Source organism: Myodes glareolus, chromosome 1, assembly GCF_982192425.1.
Source record: "Myodes glareolus chromosome 1, mMyoGla1.1, whole genome shotgun sequence".
Classification (NCBI taxonomy): Eukaryota; Metazoa; Chordata; class Mammalia; order Rodentia; family Cricetidae; genus Myodes; species Myodes glareolus.
This window is the reverse complement of record NC_142026.1, coordinates 6,290,428-6,315,805: the sequence shown is the minus strand read 5'-3', so window position 1 is coordinate 6,315,805 and position 25,378 is coordinate 6,290,428. Positions and strand designations below refer to the sequence as shown.

The window sequence follows — 25,378 nt, the reverse complement described above, 5'->3', positions numbered from 1 at the left end:
AGTAAGAGACAGTTGTGAGCTGCCATATGGGTGCTGGGAATTGAACTTGGGTCCTCTGGAAGAACAGCTTAACTGCTGAGCCATTTCTCCAGCCCCACACCCTCCTTTCAAAAGCAAAATCTCACTAATATTGTTAGCTGTCAGTCGCCTTTTGCATGAGGAGTTCAGTCCTAGATGCTGTCAGGGTTTGAATGTGAAGTGTTTCCCACAGCCTCATGTTGGAAACACTTGGTCCCCAGTTGGTGATGCTGTTTTGGAAGACTGGGGAAGTTTTTGTAGGTGATATCTCACCACAAGAAGTGAACTGGAGAGTGGGTCTTGAAGTTTGATAGTGTTATGATTTAAGTAAAAATGCTGCAGGTTCCCGAGTGGCTGCAGCAGGCAGTGAGCCATGAGAACACGTTGAAGGCCTCCGAAGTGGCAGCAGGCAGCTGGCAGCAGGTCCCGAGAGCAGCCAGTCCCAGGCAGAGATGGCGCAGTTCCCCAAGTGAATGCTATGGGCCACGAGGGGCAATGAGTCCCAGGCAGGAAACCACAGTCCCGAGTGGGTGAGAGACAGAGACTGGTAGGCACAGCATGCAGAGTGAGGTTGAATATTTATTTAGTGGGTTATGGAGGGGGAAGAGAGAAGGGGAGAAGAGCAGACAGGGGAGGACACACACACACATACAGAGAGAGAGAGAGAGAGAGAGAGAGAGAGAGAGAGAGAGAGACTCAGGCTGCAAGCAGGAAGGAAGATCTGCCTGCCTCAGTGGAGGGCAGGGGAGTGGGTGGGGCTTGTCTATTAAAGGGACTGGATAGACCATTACAGATAGCCTAGTCATACCTCCTGCCTGAATTCCTCTTTTTGGCTGAGGAAGCAGTATGACTGGTTACTTCTCATTCCTGTTAACATGGTGGTCTGCAACCCTTCGTAAGTTGTGAACTAAAATAAGCCTTCCCACCTTTAAGTTGCTTTGTATCAGGTAGTTGATTTCAGCATTGAGAAAATATAAGTAATACAATGACCATGCTTTATAAAATGAATTAAACATATTTGTTTAAGTGAAAGACTGCAATAAAAGAATATTGTGTGTGTGTGTGTGTGTGTGTGTGTGTGTGTGAATGTGTGTTAAGCAAATTGTAAAGCCACTTGGCAAACTGTCTTCATACTGCAGGAGGACTGGACATGCAGTGCAATGGTAGAATACTTGCTTGCCAAGGACAAAGCCTTAGTTTCTTTTCCCAGCATTGGAAAAGAACATAATTTATTGCAGGACAAGTCAGCCAGAAAGATAACCCACATTGCAAATATTTGTGATAGTCTGCTAATCTAAATTATGTGCAATTGATTGATGCACCAGTTGTTTGGTTTTCTGGGGAATGGAATTGTATAGACACAGGAAGCCTAAGTACTTCCAGGGACACTTGTCCACAATTCATTCATCTGTAAAAAGCTGGAGGCTTTTGACTCTATATGGGTGCAGTCCACTCGGTATAGACCCAGAGAACAAAGCACAAATGAACTGAATTGATTATATGTCCTTCCTTTCATCTGAGTGTATGGTCTCATATATACAAGGCTTGCTCTTATTTTCCAACTTCAATGAACAAAAAAATAATTTCTTCATCTCTAACCAAGGCAAATTGAATATGGCTTATTTTATGGCTTCCCACAAAGTACTGAAGAGAAAGGCTATGGAACTTTCTGAGAACTCAATGCCATTCAATCAAAGCCATGACCTTGTATGAACCACTTTCTACATTTTCCTTTTATTTCTTATTTTCAATTCACATCTCTCAAAATACTAAGTGCCCAGAGAGATATCTCAAGCATCTCACCTCTCTGTGAATGGTTCTGAGGATGCAATTTGAAGACTTGAGCTGGGTAACAACTGTCTTTGTGTTGCATCTTTTGCCCTCTTCTCCCTTCATGTCATAGTGACCCAGAATAATATTTTTCTACTAAGGGCTATTGTAATTGTATTGATAAACAACCAGACTGCTGATAGATCAAAATTGGTTTCTAATAAGCACTGGAGTGTCATTGCATTGCATTTCAGAATGTCAAAATGCCATCATTTCAGCTTTGGGCCCAAGAAAATTCAATTATAGGCACAGTAGTAGAAATAAATGCTTCTTTTAAAAAATTTGTCTTGCTATACTGAGATATTATCAAAAGTTCTTTCATTCTAAATTTTTCCTTTTCATATATTCCATTTTCCTTGGTAACGGTTTTGTGTTGTCCTCTATAAAAACCCACTTTTCACCCTGCAGCATTCAGAAGGAGGATCTAATTCATTCTCCCTGAATAAATTTTGTTCTCGTGAACAATAGCATCCAACTCTTTCAGCACATAGAAGCACCTCCTCGAATTAATGACTTCTTGCTGTATATTGTTCCTTATTTTCAGCCAGATACTTTAGCCTCCTCTCTCCATTTCCATTTTGATGATATCCCTCCTTAGAAACTTCCTCGTGCTTTTATGGCTTAAGTTGTATCTTGAACTGACTCAAATGCTAATGTCTATACATAGTTCTCAAGCAAGTACTTCCAACCGAATCTCACTGGAGAATACCATAACTCCACTGCAGCAGCCTGTAGATGTCTTACCTAGATTCCTTCCCTGGATCCCCTCAACCTCAATAGTCTCTAAGTGTAACAGATCTTTGCTTTCTGGGCCAAGTTCTCTCTCAGTCTGTCTCTGTCATCCGAAATCCCTGGGTATCAAGCCCAACCTTCATCTTTTACTCTCCTCTCCACTTGCTTCACAGAGGCTCAACTTGCTGATTCTGAAGGATCCTTCCCTGCGTCTCCATTTTGCAAGAGTCAGTTGCCCAGGTCAGTGACTCCTTATCTTAGATCTCTACTGTTGGTCCTGAGAGCCTAAACGGATTATCTATGATCTGCATCTTCCCCCACAGTCCACCCTGTAGGTTATTTTCAACAGCTTCCATTACTCTAATCCATAGAGATCTGCTCACAATTGCTGAAAGAATCAGTTCTACATGTGACAGCTCAGGACATCTCTCACTTCACCCCAAGCTAGTTTCCAAGGAGTTGCTTCAGTGATCATCCCGGATGAGACCTTTCAGAAACCTTTCAGAAGATGAGTCCTTCAGATCCAGTTGAAATGCACTCTTCTCATGACAGTGTGCTAATGTGCTTCCAGGTTTTCTCCAGCAACAAGCTGCATCCTTCTCTGTTGACCACCACAGTTATTTATATGTATTTTCCTCACTGAGTAGAATATTTTCATTATGAATGAAATTCTTTCCACACTTCTTAACTTTTCTACCAAAAGTGGCTTACAGATCAGAAACGCTTTAGACATGAATTTTCCATAACAGTAGAAAGGGAAGGGAGGAAATAGGATTGATTATACAGGGAGGAAGATGAGTTTCCCCTCAAAATAACTTTTTGAAACTGGGATGACCTTTCAGAGCTGTCCTGAGCTATGGGAGAGAGAACAATCTGATTGGTCCCATTTTGATACATCATCAAACACAGTTACTTTGAGGAGGGCAGTTTCCTTTAGCAGAGAGCTATCAACATGGCCCAGCAACTGATGTCCATCTTCCCATGACATTCCCAGAAGATGAATAAACAAACAAGCCCCAGAAGCAAATCGGAGAAGTATTTCATGATGCCAGTTTATTGGTAGTACTTCTACAGTTTTGCAGGGGCAGTAATTTTTTAAGTTTTGAAGCAGATTGTGCCACAGCTTGAGTGTGGCCCCCAAAAGTCCATGTATTGAGAGTCTTGCTTCTTCAGCGTGTTCTTGCTGGGAGGTGGGGACTAGTGAGGGTTTCTTTGGGCATGGGGGTGTATGCTCAGGCATGGATTTTTTTGGAGGGTGACCAGTACTGGATTAGTTGGCAACAGGGTAGATTGTTATAAAGCATGTCCTATCCTCATCTTACCTTTGCCACACACACCTCCTTCCCTTCCGCTTTCTGCTATGTGTGGCAGTAGCATGAGCAGATATGGTCATCTGATCATTGACTTCCCAGCTCCAAAACCACATGAAAAATAAACACTTCTTTATTATAATTTAGTTGTGCACATTTTGTTACAGCCTTAGAAAATGGGCTAAGGCACATTAGTGCCTCTCTCTTGGTGATCCTTTCTTATGTTTTATAGGATTAGCTCCATATTACATTTTCAGGCTTTCTTGGTGAGAAATTAAAAGTGACATGTGTCACTGTCACGTTGGTGTGCTACAGGCCTGTCTTCCACATCTCTCATTCTCTCCTGCATCCTGGAAGACCATTAGTGGGAGGACCTTGGACATCTAGCTAGTTCACTGAGAGGGTAACTGGTGTTCATGACTGAACAGCAAGAAAAGGGACGAACCATAGGTTCCACCTCTAGACTACTAAACAAGGAAGGAAAACATGGACTGTGTTTAGTCCCTGGTACCTAGGTAACGGTTGCTCCAGCTGGACTTAGGCATGTCTGAACATCCAGATGGAGACACTGCTCTCTGTGAGTGTCTATCCCCACTCCTACATGTCCACGGTTCCACCAGTCCTTCAGATCCAGTTGAAATGCACTCTTCTCATGACAGTGTGCTAATGTGCTTCCAGGTTTTCTCCACCAACAAGCTGCATCCTTCTCTGTTGACCACCACAGTTATTTATATGTATTTTCCTCACTGAGTAGAATATTTTCATTATGAATGGAATTCTTTCCACACTTCTTAACTTTTCTACCAAACTATAATATCCTGCAGGGGTGAGTCTGAGCCTAGTTCTGACCCACCATGTCTAGCTGGAAATCTTCTACTGAGTAGATTATTTGCATTATAGGTTAATTCAGCGATGTTGCTAATGATAATTGGTATTCTTATAATTTTCCTTCATAAGCTTTGCAACAGGAAACTGTTTAACTCATCACACACAGTCAAAAAGTGCCATTTCTTCTCATCTCCTTTCTGAAAACATCCATCCTTTTCAAGCGGGTGCTCTAGGATGTGCCTGCAGCCTTCCCTCAGAAAGGGCTTGCTAGCTGCCCTGGCTCCACACCCGCTGGGTTCAGTTTTCTGAAAGCGTTGGAGTTCCTATCTGGAGAGTGACATATTTCAAAAGTAGATCCCCTCCATGTGGATGCTTTCCCTTTGTCCTCATGGTTGCCAATGACACCAGCTGCACCCAGGAAAGCTGCAAGTGATTCTAACTGGGGTCTTCTATCTCAGAGGGCTCCTGCGACCCTGCTTGTCCACTTCTTTGGGTCAAATGTGCTGTGGTCTGACGCCTCCTGTGCCCAGGAAGGGACTTAGAATGGAGATACCTATATCATGATTCTGGCCCTGGTGCTTGCTAGAACTGTTATTTCAAGGAAGATGCTTCAAATCTGTGACTTTGAGCTTTATCTACGACACAGAGGAACCGGAGTATGGACTCTGAGGCATGAAATGCCTGGGCTCTCTCATCCTAGACCTGCTACTGACTTAAGCCCCTGCATTCTCTGTGTATACTAAGCAGTTCTGGAAGGACCAAGAGTGAGGTCATGATGTTTGATGAAGTGACTCATTGTGTGTATCCCTTTGATGATATGTCTGATAGGTGGAGGTGCAGGAAGGCTGTCTGCCCCCAAGATACTGATCTATCTTTTTCTGGATCTACTGGCATATGGAACATGCACATAGAAATGAACACACACACACACACACACACACACACACACACACACACATGTGCATACAGATAGAACGTCAACCCCTCCCCAAGGACATCTTTGTACAATGTTCCTGGGACTGGGGGAGAGAGAACAAAGACAAGAAAATAAAAGTTCAGAGGGAAGCATTAGAGATCACAGGTTGATTAGGGTACAGTGATCTTCACTTTCTTCTTTAAGATTTTATTTGTTTTCCAAATCTAAAAATCTCTACATGTAGGTTTTTATAATTAGTAAGGAAATAATTGCTTTAAACAACTGGCAGCTGTCTTTTCCTGCTCTGTTTGGAGATTCTGCATCTCTTAGACTAAGAATCTAATTTCACTGACACAGAAACCCTATAGATAAACATGCCTTGAAAATCAGCAATAGAAAGAAAGGCCTTATCAAAGTGGATCCAGTCAGGTAAGGGAGGATGCTGCACAACAGGCATTTGTAATCAACCACAGCACTCTCTGATAGTAGCTGTGACTCTGGGCTCACCGGGTAGCCTGCCACCCACACTGGAAGCAAGGCCACATTTGCATTCTCATAGGAAAACTGCATATTTAATCTGTCTTGTTAGTTTAAACTTACTTGCTTTGGGAGGACCAGCAGGCTATGAGAAGACTGTTTCCATTTCTCCTGTCTTGATCCATATAGACTTTTTAATAACATGAATGAGCTTTGATACTAGAGAGATGGATTATGTAAAAACCAGGTTCTGACTGTTCTAGGAAAATAAGTGGAATGGGCGCTGGCAGGCCCACTTCCCGTTGAGTGACAACTGGCTGGATCTCAGCAGAAGCCGCTTCCTCAGGACACGATGTGTGCGATCCACCTCAGCTCGGCCGTCCTCATCCTTTTCGGCTCTCCTTCTGTTCAGCTTGGTAACCAACTTTCCTGCAGAAATTTTGCTTTGTGATCCTTGCATTGTAACCACTTTGCCTGCACAGGACAAGCGCATGAAGCTGTGACATGAGAAGGCCACTATCCACCGCCTCTCTGTGAGCTGCAGTGATATTAGAAGACTCTGGCCCTTAGGGGCACAGAGGCCTCTCTGCTGTGACCTACAATCCATGTCGCTGTTTTCTGTCTTGATCCAAAGACCAGGAACTGAAGGGGCAGCTCTGCTTCAGGCTCATTTACCCCCTAAAGGCGAGAGGCTATTTAAAGCTCCAGAGAGCTCCGAAGGACTCTTGAGGCACTTGTGATCATTCAAGATGCAGAAATTTTTGTTTTGTTTTGCCATTTTGGAAGGACTGATTAACATGCCAATTGGGCTTTCCGTGATCATGCTTAAGATATTCCTCTACGAGTGAACTCTGGTGTCATGACTTGTTATAACAGCCACACCAGGGTACATATGTGCACATGCAATCAGCTGGCAAAGGAACACCCCCAGATCCCAGGAGGACAGCTATTCCATATAACAAGGGGCCATGGCATTTCCTTTGTGTGGCTACAGACTTGTTATAGGCAAGGAGCCAGACCTGCTAATGCATTTCTTACAAGGTTAAAGAAGAACAATCTTCCTTCCAAGGTAAAAGAGAGAGGCAAGCCCTAATTTTGCTTGGCTGGGAAGTATGGCTGCCCTTAGAAAATGATGCTGACCCTTCATTAATACGAAGACTTACTAAATGATGCTTTAACCATTTATGGTTCTTTTCCATTCTCTCACTCCTGATTGAGATTAGCCAGTATCTTCATGGTCAGAAAAAAATACTACAAGGTTCACAGTTCAAGTGCAGAAATTCTCTTTGTCATTACTAATAATCCAGTATAGAAGACAGATTCATAATGAACACCTTAGTGAGAAAATATCCAAAAATACAAAGTTCTAACAGACATATTAACCTTGACACAAGCAAGATATCCCAAAATCTGGATTTGACAATTAGATCTGAACCTTACTAGATATTCTACCTCCAAGCATTTATGAGCAAACTTTCCCACCAAAATGTTAGTTATTGCTGAATATAATTTGGCATTACATCCTTTGGCACAATCTTTTGCTCAAATACTTCCTCCATTTTGAAATCATCTTAATCCCAAGCGTAGAAAAAGCATCCCTCCTCCCTAGAACCGCTAATATGTATCGAGAGTGAATTATGTCATTTTTAAAGGATGCATTTTGCTCACAAAATTGAGATCTCATTACTGTGTTTAGGATATGGAATAGTGCTAGACTCATATTCAACCAGTGTTTGTCAAAGGTGAGAAGGTGGATGAAGGCAGAAAAGGAAACTCAAACTGGACACATCCAATACTTGGGTCTACTTACCTCAAAAGACCGGCTCCTTGTATGAAGTCTGTGTGTACACTGCTTCTGTGACTTGAGTATGATTTTCATTTTATTAGTGATGAAATCTAAATATCTTTTCAAATACATCAAAACTCACTTTTGTCAGGAAGCCCCCTATACCTATCTCTTCTTTTTTTCCCTCTTATTTATGCTCTCCAAAGATTAATTTCTTACTTTGGGCTCAAAGACTTCTACTTAATGTTTTTCTCTCGTTGATTAACTGAGCAATTAGAAGGCGAAGAGTTTTCTTGTGTTTTTTCATCTTTTAAACTCTTATCACAAGGCACAGACTTTTGGGTGGATGAATGGATAAGAAATCCCTGACCCTTTCATGTTAATCTCAAGGTACCTACCTTAAATTTTAAGTTATTCAGAAATTCTGTCTTGAGCAAATAGATCATCTACTTAATTGAGCTCTTATTTAGGAAGTTTCTGAATCCCATTTCTGGGTCACTTTTTTTTTGTTGTTGCTGCTATCAAGGGAGAATGAACGACTCATTTCAATGTCAGCCTCAAAACCAGGATAACCTAAAGGACAGTGCATCACAGATTCGGATCACTCCTTTAAAGTCTACTATAAATGGCACCATGCTTACTTTAAGTGTGTCATTTGTGCTGTGTAAATGTTTCTGCATTTCCTTTATTGCATGAAATTACACAGAAACCAAAGGATAAGAGGTAATGGACACAAAATCTTGAGGCAATCATTCCAACTCGGTAGATGGGGAAGCATTAAGATGACTAAGGGGAAGACAAGAGTCAGTTAGACCCGAAAAGCAAATGGGTGAGGTCATGAGATCAGCAGCACATAGGCTCATAACTGAGTCTATAAAGTATCCTTCGGAAATAAAGAAGGCTTCTGGACGCTCATGATGAAAGGAGGGAAGTCAGCAGCTGTGTGTGTCTGTGCTATATCACACAGATAAGTAAGGCACACCTGCTGGATGCAGGGAAGAGCTATTGAAGATGTTCACCAGGAAGGATGTAAGTTGGTCACTAATTCTATATGAGCTGTCAAGGTAACTTACTTGAAGTATGTCTGATGGTGTAACGTACATAGCCTCTTCCTCCTTTGTCCTCCTTTCACCTCCTTCCCACTTCCTCCTCTCTCTCCTTCCCTCCTACTTGCTCCCCCCCCCCCCCCGCGTGTGTGTACACATACACACCGTCATGTTAATTTGGTGCCAAATCAAACTGTGGATGTTACTGCTAGCCATCAACTCTTTAAACTCAGATGACAAGACACTAAAAACACAAAATAAAATCAACAGTGGTATGATTCTCACTATTCTCTTTTTGCTTTCTGATTCATATGAGGTCAAGGACTTCCAGTGACCCCAAAAAAGTTCTAATCCAGAAATGTTTACCATTAAGCAGAGATTTTCTTTTGCTCCATTGACTGCTTTGATTTTCAGTGAGCCTTTGACTGACACTGCTCATCCCAGATGATATCAGCCCCGTGGCCACTTAGCCAATGATGCAAGAAAACACAGAGACAAGAGTTAAAATAAAACCAATCAAAGCACAAAGCTACAACATTCTACATTAATAAAAGTTTTAATGTACACTCAACTAAAAGATGCATAAGGATGACAGAATCTCCGTTCACAGGCAGCTAACAGGATTAGAATTTATCAAACAAAAGTTCAGGTTGTGCATTTAATAATAATAGTACAAACTGTTAAAGTTGAAGGGGAAAAACTAAAGTTAACAATGGAAGCATTAATGACCTTAAAATGGGATGGGATGATTAAAGAAAGAATTCAAGTATTGTTGTAAAGTTTTTCAGACATCATCTCTGAAAAGCTGTGCATTTCCCATCTTTGCATAGTGAAAACAAAAGACAGCACGTCACTTGGCAAAATTCCACAGCTCTATGTGATTCATGTTTCAAACATGCACCTATGTGTACTGCTCACTTAGCCGGGAGGAGTAGCTCTAATTCAGTGGGCTCATGCACTACCCCAAGTGAGCAATGACGTTAGCACACACCCCCTCATCCAGGTGTCATTAATTATCGCAGCAAAAGAATAGCAAGTGAAATGGGAACTCGGTCTTCACTGAACAATCCTGTTGGGTAACATCAAACAATGGCCACCTTGTGCTCTGAATTCAAATGGATAAGAAGGAGTATTCACACCACGAATAAATGGCATGTGCAAGAGAAAAGGTAGCAAAGGGTTTGAAACTCCATAACCTAACACCACTGAAAATGGTGCTAACCCATTGCGTACAGTATGACTGCACTCCCCTTCACGTCCGTGCACACATAGCTTAACACTTGTGCATTTTACATACACACACAAATAATTTAACATTGGAGAATAGGTTTGCCTACCTAGGAAACTGTCAGCGTGACCAAAAGTTACACTGACATTTGTCATATGTACATAGTATTTGGGGACCACTGTGGTCTGATTTAAAACATAACATCGCACATTTACAATGTTGTTTGTTAAATGCTCAAAAGTTAACATTAGAGATCTGTTTTCTAACTGGCATGGTTCCATGTTCAATAAAGTCACACGGTGTCTTGGAAATAGTGAAATGAGTACAGTGTGGTTGCCAGCTGCTTGGTATAAGCGGACCCCTTAACAGTGGAACAACAGGGAGCGATGCCAAGTTATCTGAATTTTCTCCAACCTTCTTCCAAGCTGAGCCACTGCCTTTCCATAAAGGGGTACAACCTGTGTCTTATAAAACCAGGAATAAGGCCAATAAACCTTATTGATAGCCCTGTTGTCGCTATATAAGCAAACAGCAAGTTCAAGCAAGAGGCTGCATACCTGCATAGCACCTGATTCCCAGAAAGCCACCCGAGGATTCAGATGTTAGGTTATGGTCTGGGGTGGTATATAGCAATCAAGATGTCTGTGCTGCCTGTGTGAAACTTCAATAACTAAAGATACCTGTGAGGGAAGAGGGGAAACTCCAGCTCTAAGCAGCCCAGTTTCAGGAAATCCTCCCTTCTAGTCAAGAAAAATGTAAAACCCGCTGCACGAGTCTTGTTGGAAAGGGGTTTAGAGCTCAGTGCAGATCTTGGGGGATTAAATTCTAGATGGGGTTCACTGAGGCCATCCTGTACAAGTCTGAAGATCTAAAACAAAGACAGCAGAGAATTTCTTCAGTAATTTGTTACCCTGACACTTCAGTGGAAGCTATCCTGGCTATACATTAAAGAAGGAATGGGTGAAGGAAAGGTAAGGGAAATCCAGAGTCTCAGGAATGTCAAGATTCTCTCTCCCAGCTACTGGAACAAAAAAAAAAAGAGTGTGGGTTCATATGTGGTGGAACCCCATTACAGTCCACCAGAGTCCACAGGCCAGATAAACACTGAGGGCCAAGCGAGCTCCCGAAATCACCAAAGCTGAATGACAGGCGGAAATGACCAGAAGGCTCCCTGCTACTCGGCCCCATCACACTGCGTTCTGAGGCAAGAAGACGAAGTATAAATGAAATGTGACAAAAATATACAGGAACAGAATGGAAAGCTTAACTTTCCTCCAAGCTTTCAACATTTAAAAATTATTAATTTTTATTTAAGGCTTTAAGTTTCTCCTCCTTTCACATTGAGGACAGGGAAAGAGAACTGGCTAAACCAAAAACTAAAACCATGACCTTGGCACTTTTGTGATTCATTTGAGAAGGGTCTCTGCTTTCTTACATTATATACATGTGCTTATGATGACATCAAAAATTTTAGACTCATCAGAACATATATACTCACATTTACATAATTTTTGTGTTCTTGATATGGGTTGTTTTGTGTCCTCTGCTTTTTTTTTTCTTAATGTTGGTTTCAAGAAAATAGCTTTGTTTTGTGCCCAAACTCCTTGTATCTGGGGCTACATCTGTTTTGTTAAGCAAGCCCAACAATCATTGGACATGTTATAAGAGAGGACAGAGAAAATGAAGGAAAGAAAATGAGAGAAAAGAAAGAAAAAGAGGACGTGGAGCAAGCAACAACTCATGTAGGGAGAATCTTCGCAAGGAAAACATTCCAATACAGACAAGCTAAAATGGCATGTCAAAATCTCCTATTTCCGTATTTACATCTACAAAAGAACTATACAACAGCATCATTCAAATTCCAATCCTATTTCCAAAGGATGCTTGGTCCAGGGGAGAAAATGATGGGGAAAGGGAATTCAGCAAGAGTGTAGTCTGGCTCAGTGCTGCCGTGGGTTGGTCTAGAGTAGGAGGGACGTGGTGGTGAGGGAAAGGGATGGGGCGGAGGATGGTGAGGATATGAATGGGAGGGGGGGCAGGGGGGGGAGGCGTTATCCAGGCCTAGGCAACTTCTGTGTGTTCATCTGTCTTCTTCCCCTTAGGACTTCCACTGTAGGTTTTGCTGAAGATCGGCTTGCTAGCTTGATGTTATAGATGCCATGCAGTTTTATTTTTATCCTTTCCAAAATTGGATCTTCATGCCACTGGAGTTTGTCTTTGATAGTAAAGGGGGAAAATCATGCCAAATCACTTAGAAGATGTTAAGTGTCAGCAGGCTAAAGGGGAAATCATTTGCTATGTGTTCTTTTATTGCACTTTGCTGTTTTTCCTTTCTCCTTTAGTTAAAAAGAAAAAAATAGAGGATTCTGAACAGTTCTTTTTTTAATGACATGGTCTTTAGCCCCTCCCCTTTATTGACAGGTGACAGGAGGGTTTACTTGAAGTTATTTCCAAAAGGGACAGTTTTCTTGTACCCCATCCCCATTTCCACACTTAAGTTCTGTAGTTATTACCACCCGATGGTCTTGTTTACAGACTTCAGAGTTCCGGCAGCACGGCTAAAAGCCCGTCACACCCAGAACCCAACAGTACAAGGTGGCGCTCCTCCAGTGCAGCTGACTCAGATGGGGCCTTGCTGAGTAGGATCGAACCTCCTCTTCTTGACGTTTCTTCCAGAGTACATTAAAAGAAGATTCAGGAAAAGGGAAAGAAAGGCCACAATATTAATCAGATGATGTTGAGGGATAACGGATAGCAACAACAACGAAGCTAGTTCCAGAGTGGAGTAACCAGTTCACACAGAGGCAGCCTCCAAACTAACCCAGAACACAGAAGAGCTAATGTGCTGGAATGGCGTTCCACTTCCCCACGAGATAACAAACTTTGGGGAAGATCAAGAGAAACTTCAGATTATTCATTTTCAATCACAAATTGGACTAATTCCAGAAGTAAATGCCATTGCTAATTGATCAGAGGAGAAGCACTGCAGGATAGCCCCTCTGGTGCTTCCTCCCGAGGGAACTAGGAGCAACCCGGAAGGTCCTGAGTTGTTTCCCTTAAGCCCCCAGAGTTCTGTAGCAATGGACTATCTCACATAAGTGGGGAAAAAAACCTTGTTGTGCCTGGTTATTTCTGCCTTGGGTGTGTGAGGTCGTATTCCACTATGGAACAAGCACTTTTAAAGGCAGGAAGTTGGCAGACAGAGTGCACGGGGAGGTGGTACACTCAGGAGAATGAACACAAGCTGGGTTAGCCAAGCAAATGCAGCAGTTCAGCTCTGCTGAGGAGAGCAAGTTCAAGTGCTCACAGTGTCCAGTCTCCTAAACAGTGACTCCTGTGCTGAGAAAGGGAGAGAGAGAGAGAGAGAGAGAGAGAGAGAGAGAGAGAACCAGCAAGACACAACAAGGCAACAACATGAGTTGACTATAACCTCCCCATGGTCTGGCTTCATGTGGGGCATCAAGCAAGGGGCTCATGCATTAGTTTGCAGACTGGCAGGCGCAACAGTGCCGCCACCAAGGCATCATGCAAAACTGGAGACTGAGGAGCCCTCTGCTCCCTCATTCCCACGCCCACATACTCAGGGCCAACTGGATGCCTTCACAGGCCCTAAGCACCAAAACATTGCAGCAGACCCCTCCTCACCCACGTCCTTCCAAACAGAAACACAGCCAAAGCTTAAAGCAGGCAGAAGAGTGCCCTGTGAAGTTCCTGTCTTTCCCTGAAGATCCACTTGGCTGCTTCTCTTTTGAAATATCAAGCATTGCCGTCTTCAGCAAAAATATCCCTTTTCTTTTTTCTGAAACTGCCATTGAAAAGGTTTTCATGAAAGCTTGGACATGTTTACTCTGGTTTAACAACTTAATTCACTGCTGTAAACACTCTTTGCATTAGGGTTGCTGACTTTTCTTACCACCCAGTCCTCTGTGAAGTCAGCGACCTGGAGCACAGGCATCGATGACTGCACCGGAAGCATAGGTTAGGATGCATGGGACATCTCTATAATGTGTCCGTCACCAAATGAACACTGTGAAGCTCAGGACCTGCATTTGCCATCAAGGCTCGTGCTCTCTGAGAAGATGTTTAAGAGAGGAAATTCCTACTAAAGACTCAGGGAAGAGAAACACCAACTGCCTGACCTTGAGAAATTACCCCAGAGGACCAGAGACCCGACCCAACTCGGATGTCTGTTAATGGAACTCAGGAGAACCATCAAACTAGCTCAACAAATGTCAACCCAGAGGACAGAACAAACCCAACGAGTACTGAACAGAAGGTGACCTCACTACCCAACTCTGAATTCTTTCATTCAAACGCAGCTACTGTTCAAGGTCAGAAGAACTAGGCAGCCTGTTTTTCAGGAGAGATCTAAAATTTCTCATTCAGCATAGCACCCAGGAAACTCTAGTGTCCAAAAGTGTGTGTTCCTCTTAAATGTCAGTTTTTGAAGCTTAGATTGCACTCTTCCCATAGAACAACAGTCTACAGGGTTACCAGGTTCTTCGGCCAGACTAAGAAGTCGTTACCCTATAGAGCCCTAGGTTTTCACTGAACAGTACCAACAGCAGACTGGAGGACATTATCTCTTCTGCTGAAGTCCCAGCAGTGCAGAAAGCAAGCTGCAGCACAGGGGAGAGGGAAACCAGAGATGAGCAGAGAAAGATCCCCGCAAGCCCTCTGTGAGGCTCCTTCACAGTTAAGCCATACATCCACTGGGGGGCACTATACATTAAGCACTGCCTGTCCTGAATTTTCTACATGTTCAGAAGACTTTCTGTTCTGCTTTAGTGTGAAAGTGAAAACTACAATCTATGGGTCCTTGCTGGCTCCATTCCCAGACCGTTTTGTCCGAATGCCCTCTGCTCACTGAATTTTGAAGGTAACTTTGCTATTACAACCAGAAAGGTATTTCTGGACCATTGTAAAATATCAACACGATCCCTTAGGATTACCCTGACACCATTTTTACCATTTTTTTTGTACTTGTGGGAAATCTAAGCTTTTGCCTAAATGCATGTAATTATATACATCCACATGACATTAAAATCTCTAGGTAACAACAGATGGGGGTCTTTTGACAAGAATGGAGAGTTATCTACTACTCCAACCTTTAGCAGAATTAGGTGTGAATATTGTGCCTGGATGTATGTAAGTGCATTCGTTCATGCCCAATGCCCTGGCATTGAGGGAGAGAGCACCAGCTCTGCCAGAACTGAGTTTTAGACAGTTGCAAGTTACCATGTGAAAACCAAAACCCAGTCCTCTGCAAGAGCACCAAGTGCTCTTAACTGCTTACCTCTCTAGCCACTTATTGTCACATTCTTTATCTTAGTCTCCATGTCCATCACCAAAGACACCCCCCATCACACACACACACACACACACACACACACACACACACACACACTTAAACTCTAGGCCACCTTGCACTGAGCTCATTTCCTTGGGGGTTTACGTCAGGAAAGTCATGCATGTTCCTGGTTGGCCTGGCATCACAGTGATGTATGGAGGATCAAGCGTCTAGGGTCTTGGACAATAAGGGGATGTGACTCTGCACTGGAATATGACATGGGATTTAGAAGCAAAAGCATCAGTTCAGTTATTCTGCTCATAGAGAAAATGGATAAAATTTATTCCACTTCCTAACTTCAAGAAAATTAAAATAATTCCCTTCCCCATCAAGATTCGGTTATTTTTCTGGCTATAGCCCTTCAATTGTCATTTTAGAAGAGGACCAACTATGACAATCTTTTATTTGGATAAGAAATGGAATACAATGGAGCTCAGGCTGACAAAAAATAGTTTTGAACTAAGAGAGAGTGCTAATACAAGTGCTTTCTGAGAGAGAGAGAGAGCGAGAGAGAGAGAGAGAGAGAGAGCCACCTGCGATAATCACAGGCTTGATAAAGGAACATCTCAGCAAGAACTGTCCTAAGAGGACCTATAACTGCCCATACAGTCTCTGCTGGCAAAGGTGGAAACCCGTTTGCCCTTGGAGCCTATGGAGACCAGGTGGGATTGGGGGGCAAGTGATAGTTTTCCGATATGAAGACATTGTAACATGGCGGAAGGACCCATACTCACTCTGGAATCAATGCCAGCAAACTCCCTCACTGTCATCTTCATGCCCTTCTCTTGCCCTGCCAAGAACTTCGTTTTCCCCATAGCTATCACTTGTAATATTGGTAAATATTGTGCGCATGAGCTCACAGAGAGGCATGAGCCTCAACTGAGGCTAGCCTGTAGGCAATCTTAATTAATGCTTGATGGGGGAGGGGCCAGCCCATTGTAGGTGGGGCATCCCCTGGCTGGTGATCCCTGGTTCTATAAGAAAGCAGGCTGAGCAAGTCATGAGGAGCAAACCAGTAAGCAGGACTCCTCCATAGCCTTGGTATTAGCTCCTGCCTCAAGGTTCCTTCCCTGTTTTAATTCCTGTTCTGGCTTCAATGCTGTAGGAAGAAGGTGGGCAGGATGGTGTGCCATAGCCTATATTTGTTTCCCACAAAATGCCTCAGAAGTAACCACAAAATTTTCAACACCTGGAAACTTTGCCATTCAGTCATGCCTTAGTAGTATCCTCCAGACCTCAAAACATGGAGTCTGAATTTACCCAACATTACTGCAATTACTGCATGCCCATTTGACATTACTCAATATATCTAAATGCATGAGTGTAATAACAAGAATCCCAACAAAGGGTACTCTTTTCTTTTTGGGGGAATTCTACAACTTTGCATGTGGAAGGCCTGTGTACATTGACCAAAGGTTTCAGACTCTATGATCTAAAAAGAAGCAGCCTAAAATTGTGTTAATTTCAGATTACAATAATTCTGATACATTTGCAAAACATTATCAACATAAAGCGCACCCCACACACATATCCACATCCTCCCAAAGTCAGGTCTTCCAACCTCTAACTCACAAATGTGCTGTAAGGAAAGAATCAGAGACACTGGTGAGCGGCAGCATTGTGTCTCTTGTCTGTCTCTGCATGTCTGTGCTGGTAAAGGATGGTTGTGACTCTCCTCCACATCTAAACTACGCAGCAAATCACATCTAAAGGGATGCGGCAGCAGGGAAAAGTGCCACCTCCCACCAATCACACCTGTTCTTCTCATCTCAAAGGGTACCCACCCTCAAAGGTTTCCGGCAACTTTGCTCTCTCCTCTTCCAGGAAGGAAGGATTTCCAACAGCGCTATCTAGAACAATCTTCTTTACAGCTATTTCCAATTTCTGCTTCTAAAGGAAACTTTTTATTTACACTGAAGTCAGTGACACTCTGAAACGCTTCCAACTCAGTACTTCAAATTATCTCTAATCGCCTTCAGCTCTGTCCAAGTGGTGGGAAAACTTGAGCGTTATTGCTGAGTACAGACAGCCGTCCATTGTGAGGTAGGAATGACAATTCTCAGCTCGATATAAACTACCAGGCCTTGTTACTATCTAAAGTAAACAGCGTGGCAACTCGTAGCATGGAGTACAAGAGCGTCTCCAAATTCCAGTTCCAGAAATTAAACAAAGGAGAAGTTAAAGCTTTGAGAAATATTCTTGGCCTGCTGCCCCCAAGGCATCAAAGTCTTTACAGCACATTTTGTGCAGGATTGTGCCTTTCTACACTTTATCAGGAGTGACAGCAGAAAATCAGAAGGGGCTTCAGCTGGGCTCACCTGGAAGTGTCCCTGTACCACAGTCCCCACACAAAGTTGGCCGATCCGGGTTTCAGCCTTGCTTGGTTGACAGTGTCAACCCCTCACCCTGTGCCCTGCTCTTCTGATGACTGCACAGCTCTCTTAGACGGGAATCGTTCGCACAGAGCCTAACCCACAAATCGACACAGTGATAAAGGCTTTTCCCCAGGACATGCAGTTCAAGCTGAGAGCCAGCCAGGCTGCTGTTTGAGGTCCTGCTACGGAACAATGCGCCCTCACTGAGAACAAAGAAACAGTACATCTGGCATTGCATGGCGTGGCCATGAAGCGCAGGAGACAGTTTCTTGGGCCTTTGAAATGACTGCTTCTTAAAGCTAAGGAGATGCACACCACAGAATGAGCCGACTTTCTTTTCTGGAGACGTATGTAATTTTTTAAAAGGAAGCAGTACAAATAGAATGCACAGTTTCCACACAGTGACTTTTTCACGGTAGTGGAGCATGAAGGAAAGTTTTCCCTTGCAATGGGGAAAATCCAAAGAAAATCACACCACTTCTGAGATTCCCCTTATGTGATCCAGGATGGACAATGGTCTCATTCAAATGAGAAGAAATCCAAATCTGAGGAGCCTGTTCCCTGTGCGTGTTTCTGCCTGCATGCTGATGAGAAGAGTGTTGTTTCACTAAGTGCAGCTTTCTAGACGTCTGTGTAGAAACCAAGCTCCATTCGATAAGCATTCCAAGTAGAAGTCCCTCAAATGCTATGGACTTATTCATTAAATCTTAACACCATACATAACAAATTAGCAGAAAAGGTTCATTTATTTTGATCATATCTTGGTATCTTTTCTTTCATAACCAACTTCTAATAATAATATTTTAACTGGTTTAATGAAGTCCACTACACGTTCATTCCAAACAAAGTTTCTTCCATTGAGTGGCTGGATGGAAGCAAAGTGGTTTGACTGCAGGTTTTATTCCTCATTTAAATTCATCCCAAACAATCTGGATGAAACTTGATTTATGAAAGAGACTATATGCAAAGGAAGGCTTACTTACAAATAATGAAAACCATGGTAACAGAGCTCAAAATGTATGGAAGTGACTCTCTGTTAAATCCGAGGTTCAAAATATCCAGAATAGATAAACCATAAACAGATTTAAAAACATTAAACACAATAGGGTTTATCTGTGATTATTCAGTATGGACTACTTTAATAAGCTTGATTATCAATATGCAATCCAAATTAAAAGTCATTATGAAAGCATAGCAGGCCACTCAGCTATGTAAATGTTACAGTAAAGGCCGCACAACCATTGCTTTCAAATTTTGTTGGTTAGAGAAATAATAAAAGTATTTTTTCAAGTATTTGAAAGTAAATAATGCAGATCTTCAAATTACAAAGTTACATGTTAGGTGGTGTCTGAGGTTGTAGCTAACCCTCGTGGACTAGAATCAGTGTCCAGCAGAAACAATTAGGAATTTATGTGTATTTATGTCCAATATGTCTCCCTGGTCACCTAACTGTACACAAAAGCACCCCCGGAGACTTGCTCCCACAAGTAAGAATGTCTCCTATTTAAGTGCTCTGGCTTCAAATTCAAGTGACCACCTTCCATTGCCCATGCTTCCCTGTCTGCCTGCAGATGACAGTTGAAGCTCACGTCCTTTGTATCCAACCCACTGCTGGGTAAAAGCACATTCTTTTTGTGGTTGTGCTCTTAACAACAAAGTCTCGTAGCAGGAACTCAAAACCAGGTTATGTAAGCAGAAAAGAGAGGTGCCCGAGCCACAGAGAAATAGACATGCGGCGTTGCTTACTTAAATCCCCAGCCTGTGCCCCCAAGGACAATAGCTGCTACCAGGATGGCACCAGCGATGGAGCCTATTATGAGATTGGTGGCACTAGGACCTGCGACAAAGGATCATGGGAAGAAAGTCATGTGAGCCAACTGCTTTCATTACCACAACGGAAAGGCAGGTAAGCAGCTTCAGGAACTAAAACCCTGCTGTGCAAGGTCCCTAAATTGCTTTCTTGTGTTAGCTTTAATCCCATGTCGGATGCCTCCATCAGTGATTGGTTGGATTAGTTTCCTTTGAATCTACCCTTTCTTTGCCACTGATGTTAAATTCATCTTCCTGAAAACCTGAAACAGAGCAGCCCCATCTGCTTTCAGGGCACGTGTGTTGTCTTTTCCTCCCCGTACCCCATATCATAAAGCAAACAGGTTTGTGCAAATAAAGAACGGGGCTCCATTAGCACTGGCTCCAGCTGATTGTCAAATACGGGAGATAAATGACCCCATGACCATGCTTCTCCAACCCACAAGACAACCAACACAGCACATTCTTGATTTGCTGTTGTTGTTGTTGTTGTATACTGGGAGACAGGGAAAATTTAGTCAGAAAAGGTCAACCAATAAAGATTTGGCTTTAAATTTTGTCCTCAGGTATTTCTTCCTGATTCTTCAGTGTTAAACCCCCAAAGGGCTTGTAGGTACAGGAGACCTAAAATTTATAAGACTAATCTCTAGGAAACAGAGGAGGGGAAAGACTTCTTTACATTCCATTTGAGAATATCTTTTAAATTTTCATTTCTCACTGAGAAATTGGAAATGTGGCAACATATTTAAAAAGTGGAGAAGACGTCAAGACGACAACATGCACTGAAGAGACCACCATTGGTAAGTTGGTAGAAATTACAGTAACTCCACTCTTCTCCTGCATTCGGCCCTTAAAGATCAAAACAAAGTTATACATAGTTTAAATGTTTAAACTAAGAATGAAATTTCACGTCTTCCAGGATCTCCTATGCACACACATAGCAGTGTCCCCTGATACCCAACTACCTTCAAGTGCTAGCAACGTATTCCTGCCCATGAGTCACAAACTAGCCAATTTTGTTGGTTTTCCTAAAACCCTTAGGTTTATTACAGACATTCTTTGCCAGACAGAAGAATCTTTCTTCTTTCCTCTCAGTAGTGGACACCATTGGTGACATCATCACAACTGTTTCTGCCCAGAAATCATGTAGAAGTAGAGGTGGGAGTGGATGGAGAGAGCGGTACAGCAGAGCTGCAAGGTGGGGTCTTCTTTGGCTCGTGGGGTCTGACATGCTCTTACATCACAGAGGAACATGAATCTCTGTGGCCTTTGGAGATAGAGGATAATGAATAACAGCAATGAGAATGATGAGTGCCTTTGAGAGACTGTATGGTGAGCACCAACTCCACTCATATTTGACATATCTCACTGATTCCTCACCAAGGAACATGTGAGGCGGGAATGTGGACCATCCCGACTTCAAGACTTGTGTTATAAATCAGGGCCAACAGACTGGAGTCCACAGACCAAATTTGTCCTCACTATCTGTTAGGGCGAAGACATTTTGCTGTAGCAAGCCATGCTTTTTTTTTTTAAACCTATATATCGACTATGGTTGCTTTTGATAGCAACGTTGAATGGTTGTGATGGATACCCTGCAGCTAGAAAGACAAAACTATGGACACCTGGCCTGTCACAGAAAGTTGGAAACTTTACTCTACTTCCCACATTTCCTTCCACTTCTCCACGGTGCAATCTGAAGAAATTGCTTTTTCAAAAGTAGTCATAGTACCCTGGATGCACCTACACTTAAGTCAGCTTGCATTTTATTGGCTCAGAAAACAGGCTGGAATCAAATTCAAAACAGAATCCATGAGAAGTGATTCCCGCTGTACAGCGCGAAATGAAGAAGTAGAAATTTAGAAGTTAAATCTGCCCTGGAAGCCTTACTGATTAAGTGAACACTGCACTATCAATTAATCCAGGAAGTATTAAAACTATGTTGTACTGTATGTTTCTATTTCCTAAAAATTTATTATCAATTACAAATAAATGGAACTTGAAGGGGGAAAGTCAGTATGCCACTAGAGAAAACGTTCACGAAACGAGAACAACATAACTTATATTTATGGAAAACAATGTACATTTACACACTTACCTGTCACAAGCATAAATAGCAACAAATTAGCCACACTGGAAAGGATGGAAGAGAACAAATGCTGGGAACAGGGATGTTTACAACAAAGGTTTGTTTTTGGTGTGTGTGTGTGGCGGTGGTGGGGGGTCCTATCCTTCTCTAAGACTTGAAGGAAGACCAGAATTTATTGCTTTGGCTGTATCTGAAGGCACCGAAACTGTGGCCACGAAGCATCAATTGAGAGGATCTTTTAAAAACTACCTTTCTTCTTAGAAGAATTTCACATAAATATCCATGCCTAGAATCTGTCCCTGGGATCGGAACATTTAGCCAATAGTCATAAGGTGCATCTTGCAGGAACAAGTTCTTGTAGTCAAACATATTAGTACTGTTACATGCTTCATTTTCTCACAGATAAAAAGAAATGCAAGCCCCTTTCCAGTGTTCCTCCCTCTCTCCCGATCTAACTAGCTTCACAGACGATATTGATGGAATATGAGTTAAAGGGCATAGGACTAAGCTGGGCATGAGGGCTCATATCTGCAATCCCAGCACTTAGGAATCTGAGGCAGAAGGACTGCTGCAAGGTCAAAGCTAGCCTTGGCTACACAGTAAGTTCCAGATGAACAACACAGTTGAGTGAGACAAGACTCTGTCTCAGTATCATTTTGGAAAGACCCAAGGCTGGCCAGGCCTTCTGACTACAGTAGAACAGCCCCATGTGTAGCCTACAGACCTGCTCCTCTCCCACTGCTAGCTTGTGCCCCAACTGCCTGACTTGACTATGTAAGGAGAGCTGATGTGTCCCCAACTAGTACAACTGAGGGCTATGCTGACAGTGGACATGCACACTCTTTGGGCTAAGTCAAGGACAGCTGGTGTCTCTTTAAGATTCTGGTGATTCATTCTTTGGCCACTGTAAAGTGCTAGCAGAACCCCAGGACACAGAAACACAATCTGAGAAGGGTGGCTCCTGCTGTGTGTAAGTAAATGCTCTCTGGTTAATGAAGAGAAACGGGCTTCCTGATAAACAAGCCCAGTCTAGCAACCTCAGCCATCCGGAAGGTGTGGATCAAGGACAGCGAGAGCTAAAAGGCCTCGGGAGTCTAATGGGTAAGTGACACACAACACACTGGGTGGACACCGCATATTTGAAAGACAAACCAAGCAGATGAATTGCAGCTGTTCCCCTAAAATTGCGTGGGTTTGAAATCAATATATTTTCATTTTTCATGTTCCTTGCTCCAGTGTTTATGAAAACTTCAAAGTTGAACTATGAACCCATGCTATAACAACAAAAAAGAAAAGAAGAGAAAAGAAAAAGAAAGCAGTGTCCTTAATGTCTTCTTTTGAAAAACTGAGTTGAAGCCTTCTATATCATTGTAAACAAATAGAAACTCAATCAGTGGCTATCATTATCACCATCTTTAAAAAGTGTGATAACTGTTGGTATTTCCAACTGTATTTAGATACACATAGATTAATTTGAGCGATAAAGGTAAATTTATTATAATACTTTTATAAAACTCTCACACAAAATCATTTTGCCAATTAATAAAAAAAATTAAGATCCCAAATTACAAGTGGGAGAGCAAAGGAAGCTTTGGGCTCTTGCCTTAATTGTGAATAAGTACCCCAACACTGTTTTATGCCCCACATTGTTCCAGACAAGAGAAGGTTCTAAAGTGCATGAGAAAATCACAAGACACAAAGACGTCCACATCACACCACAGATCACACCAGCACAGAAAATGACCAACAAGACAAAACATGGAAGGGTCAGGGTTCAAGCGTCACCTCATACACCAAGCAGCAAAGAAAGACACGTGGAAACTCACGAGGGTATGCTTACTCTATTCCCCACCCTGTGCCTCCAAAAATCACCCCCAGGGCCAGAATGGTGCCAGCCACAGCCCCTATGAGCCTGCTTGTGGCCATGCTCACTGTGTGGAGGGAAAACGGAGATTTTTTTTTAACAGAGGAAATCACACACTGATTTCACTATCATACAAAATAATCTCTCCAGGAAATGCTCTGAAAGTTAGCTAAATATGGATATCTTTGTTTTTAAAGTTTGAAACTAAGATGGACATACACTGGAGAATATATGAAATAATTTTTATCTTCAGACTCTATATACCCTGCTTTAAAGCATAATCCCTTTAAATATTTTTAAGCTCATAAGTAGCCCAATTTGAGTTATAGTTCTTAGCAGTATGAAGTAAAAATTTAATTATATTACAGCAAATCTGTATTTTAATTATAAACTAAACATTAATGCATAATTTTTTCAAACTGCAAAATATGCTTAACATCGTTTAAATGAAGAACACATTATCCAATTCTTTGAAAAGACATTCAGAAGAGTAGCTTTGAAATTCTGTGCAATTTTCCTGGGAAGTTATTAGAAGGTATATTCTGAATAACTCCAAAGTTTGGATTTCAGTTGTAGGAAATGGACATTTAGTTCTTTGGCCACAGATTCCAGCATCTATCTGTGTGCTGAGAGGAAGTCAGGGGAGGTTGCTGTAGGCCACCAGGCAGTTACTGGTGCAGAGCAGAAACACTCAGGACCATGTGCCACCACTTCTGTCCAGAGCCTTCAAGTGTTGGAAAACAGCCCTGGAACAGGTAAACACCCACTCTCTCTACAAGGCTACCTATATGAAGTCAGATAATTGAAATAGGAGGGAATATTATTTAGGGTGTTCAAAGGAACTGGTTCAGAGACACTTAGCTCTTGTTTCCACATAAATGAAAGGCAGTGAATGCAGATGACTTTACCAATGGTAACAGTTCCCGTCAACAGGACTGTATTACACAGACTGAATGAATACAGGGGAACAGAACCAAGAGCTGAGACTCACAGTCACAACTGTAATGGTTCCTAATGTGTTCGTGGACCTTTTGGTAAGATATTGTCTTAAAGGAAGAGACCACTGAATCTCCTCTAAGTTCTCGAAGCCTGTCTAGCAATTTCATAATTACTTAATTATGAAATTGCCTTAATTACAAGGCAAATAATATAAACAAGAAATTAAAGGTTATTATCTAAACACAACCAGATATTCTTTAAAAAGTAAAAAGATAGAAAGACAACGAAGAACAGAGAAAGTCTAGTGAGAGCTAAGGGGAGGAGAAGGACAAGTTAGGTGGTGACCCATGACATGGCCACACGTGCCCAAACAAAATGATTCTACTGTAGTTCAGAGTTCCAAACTATGTAGATGGACACCGGGAAGGAAAGGTGGTCCAAGTATAAAACTTGTCTTTTTTTTTTTTTAAGAAAACCATTGATTTCAGAATACTAAATTAACAAATGTGTTAGTTCAGAACTTTTGCGGGGAGGATGGTGTGTTTAAATTTAAGTACTGGATCTCAGAGCTGAAACGCACCAGTCAATCCTACCTTCCCTTCAACTCATATAAGAGTAGCCACAATAAATGACAGAAAAACACTTCCTTCCTCTCCCACAGAATGTGATTCTAAATTAATACTTGTTAATTTTTAAAATTATCACTACCACATGAAAGAGGAATAATAATTTTGCAAACTCTCCCATGTTTGTTGCGGTGTGATTCCTCCCTGGAGAAGGG

The 25,378-nt window shown here is 42.3% G+C and overlaps 1 protein-coding gene across 3 annotated transcripts in view; it reads right to left on the bottom strand.

The window, feature by feature from the left end:
- Window positions 1–9,480: 9,480 nt before the first annotated feature.
- Window positions 9,481–25,378, bottom strand: part of Adam23 (ADAM metallopeptidase domain 23) — a 159,811-nt gene continuing 143,913 nt past the window's right edge. Inside the window, exons 25-26 of one of the 3 annotated variants that reach the window (XM_048459345.3) lie at window positions 19,643–19,733; window positions 9,481–12,840 (exon numbers count right to left, since the gene is read on the bottom strand). In XM_048459345.3, coding sequence (XP_048315302.3) covers window positions 12,792–12,840; window positions 19,643–19,733 — 140 coding nt within the window. In that variant the 3' untranslated portion in view covers window positions 9,481–12,791. Of the gene's footprint in view, window positions 12,841–19,642; window positions 19,734–23,615; window positions 23,726–25,378 lie in introns of those variants that run through there. The other 2 variants (XM_085699154.2, XM_085699157.2) reach the window with 2 other exon arrangements.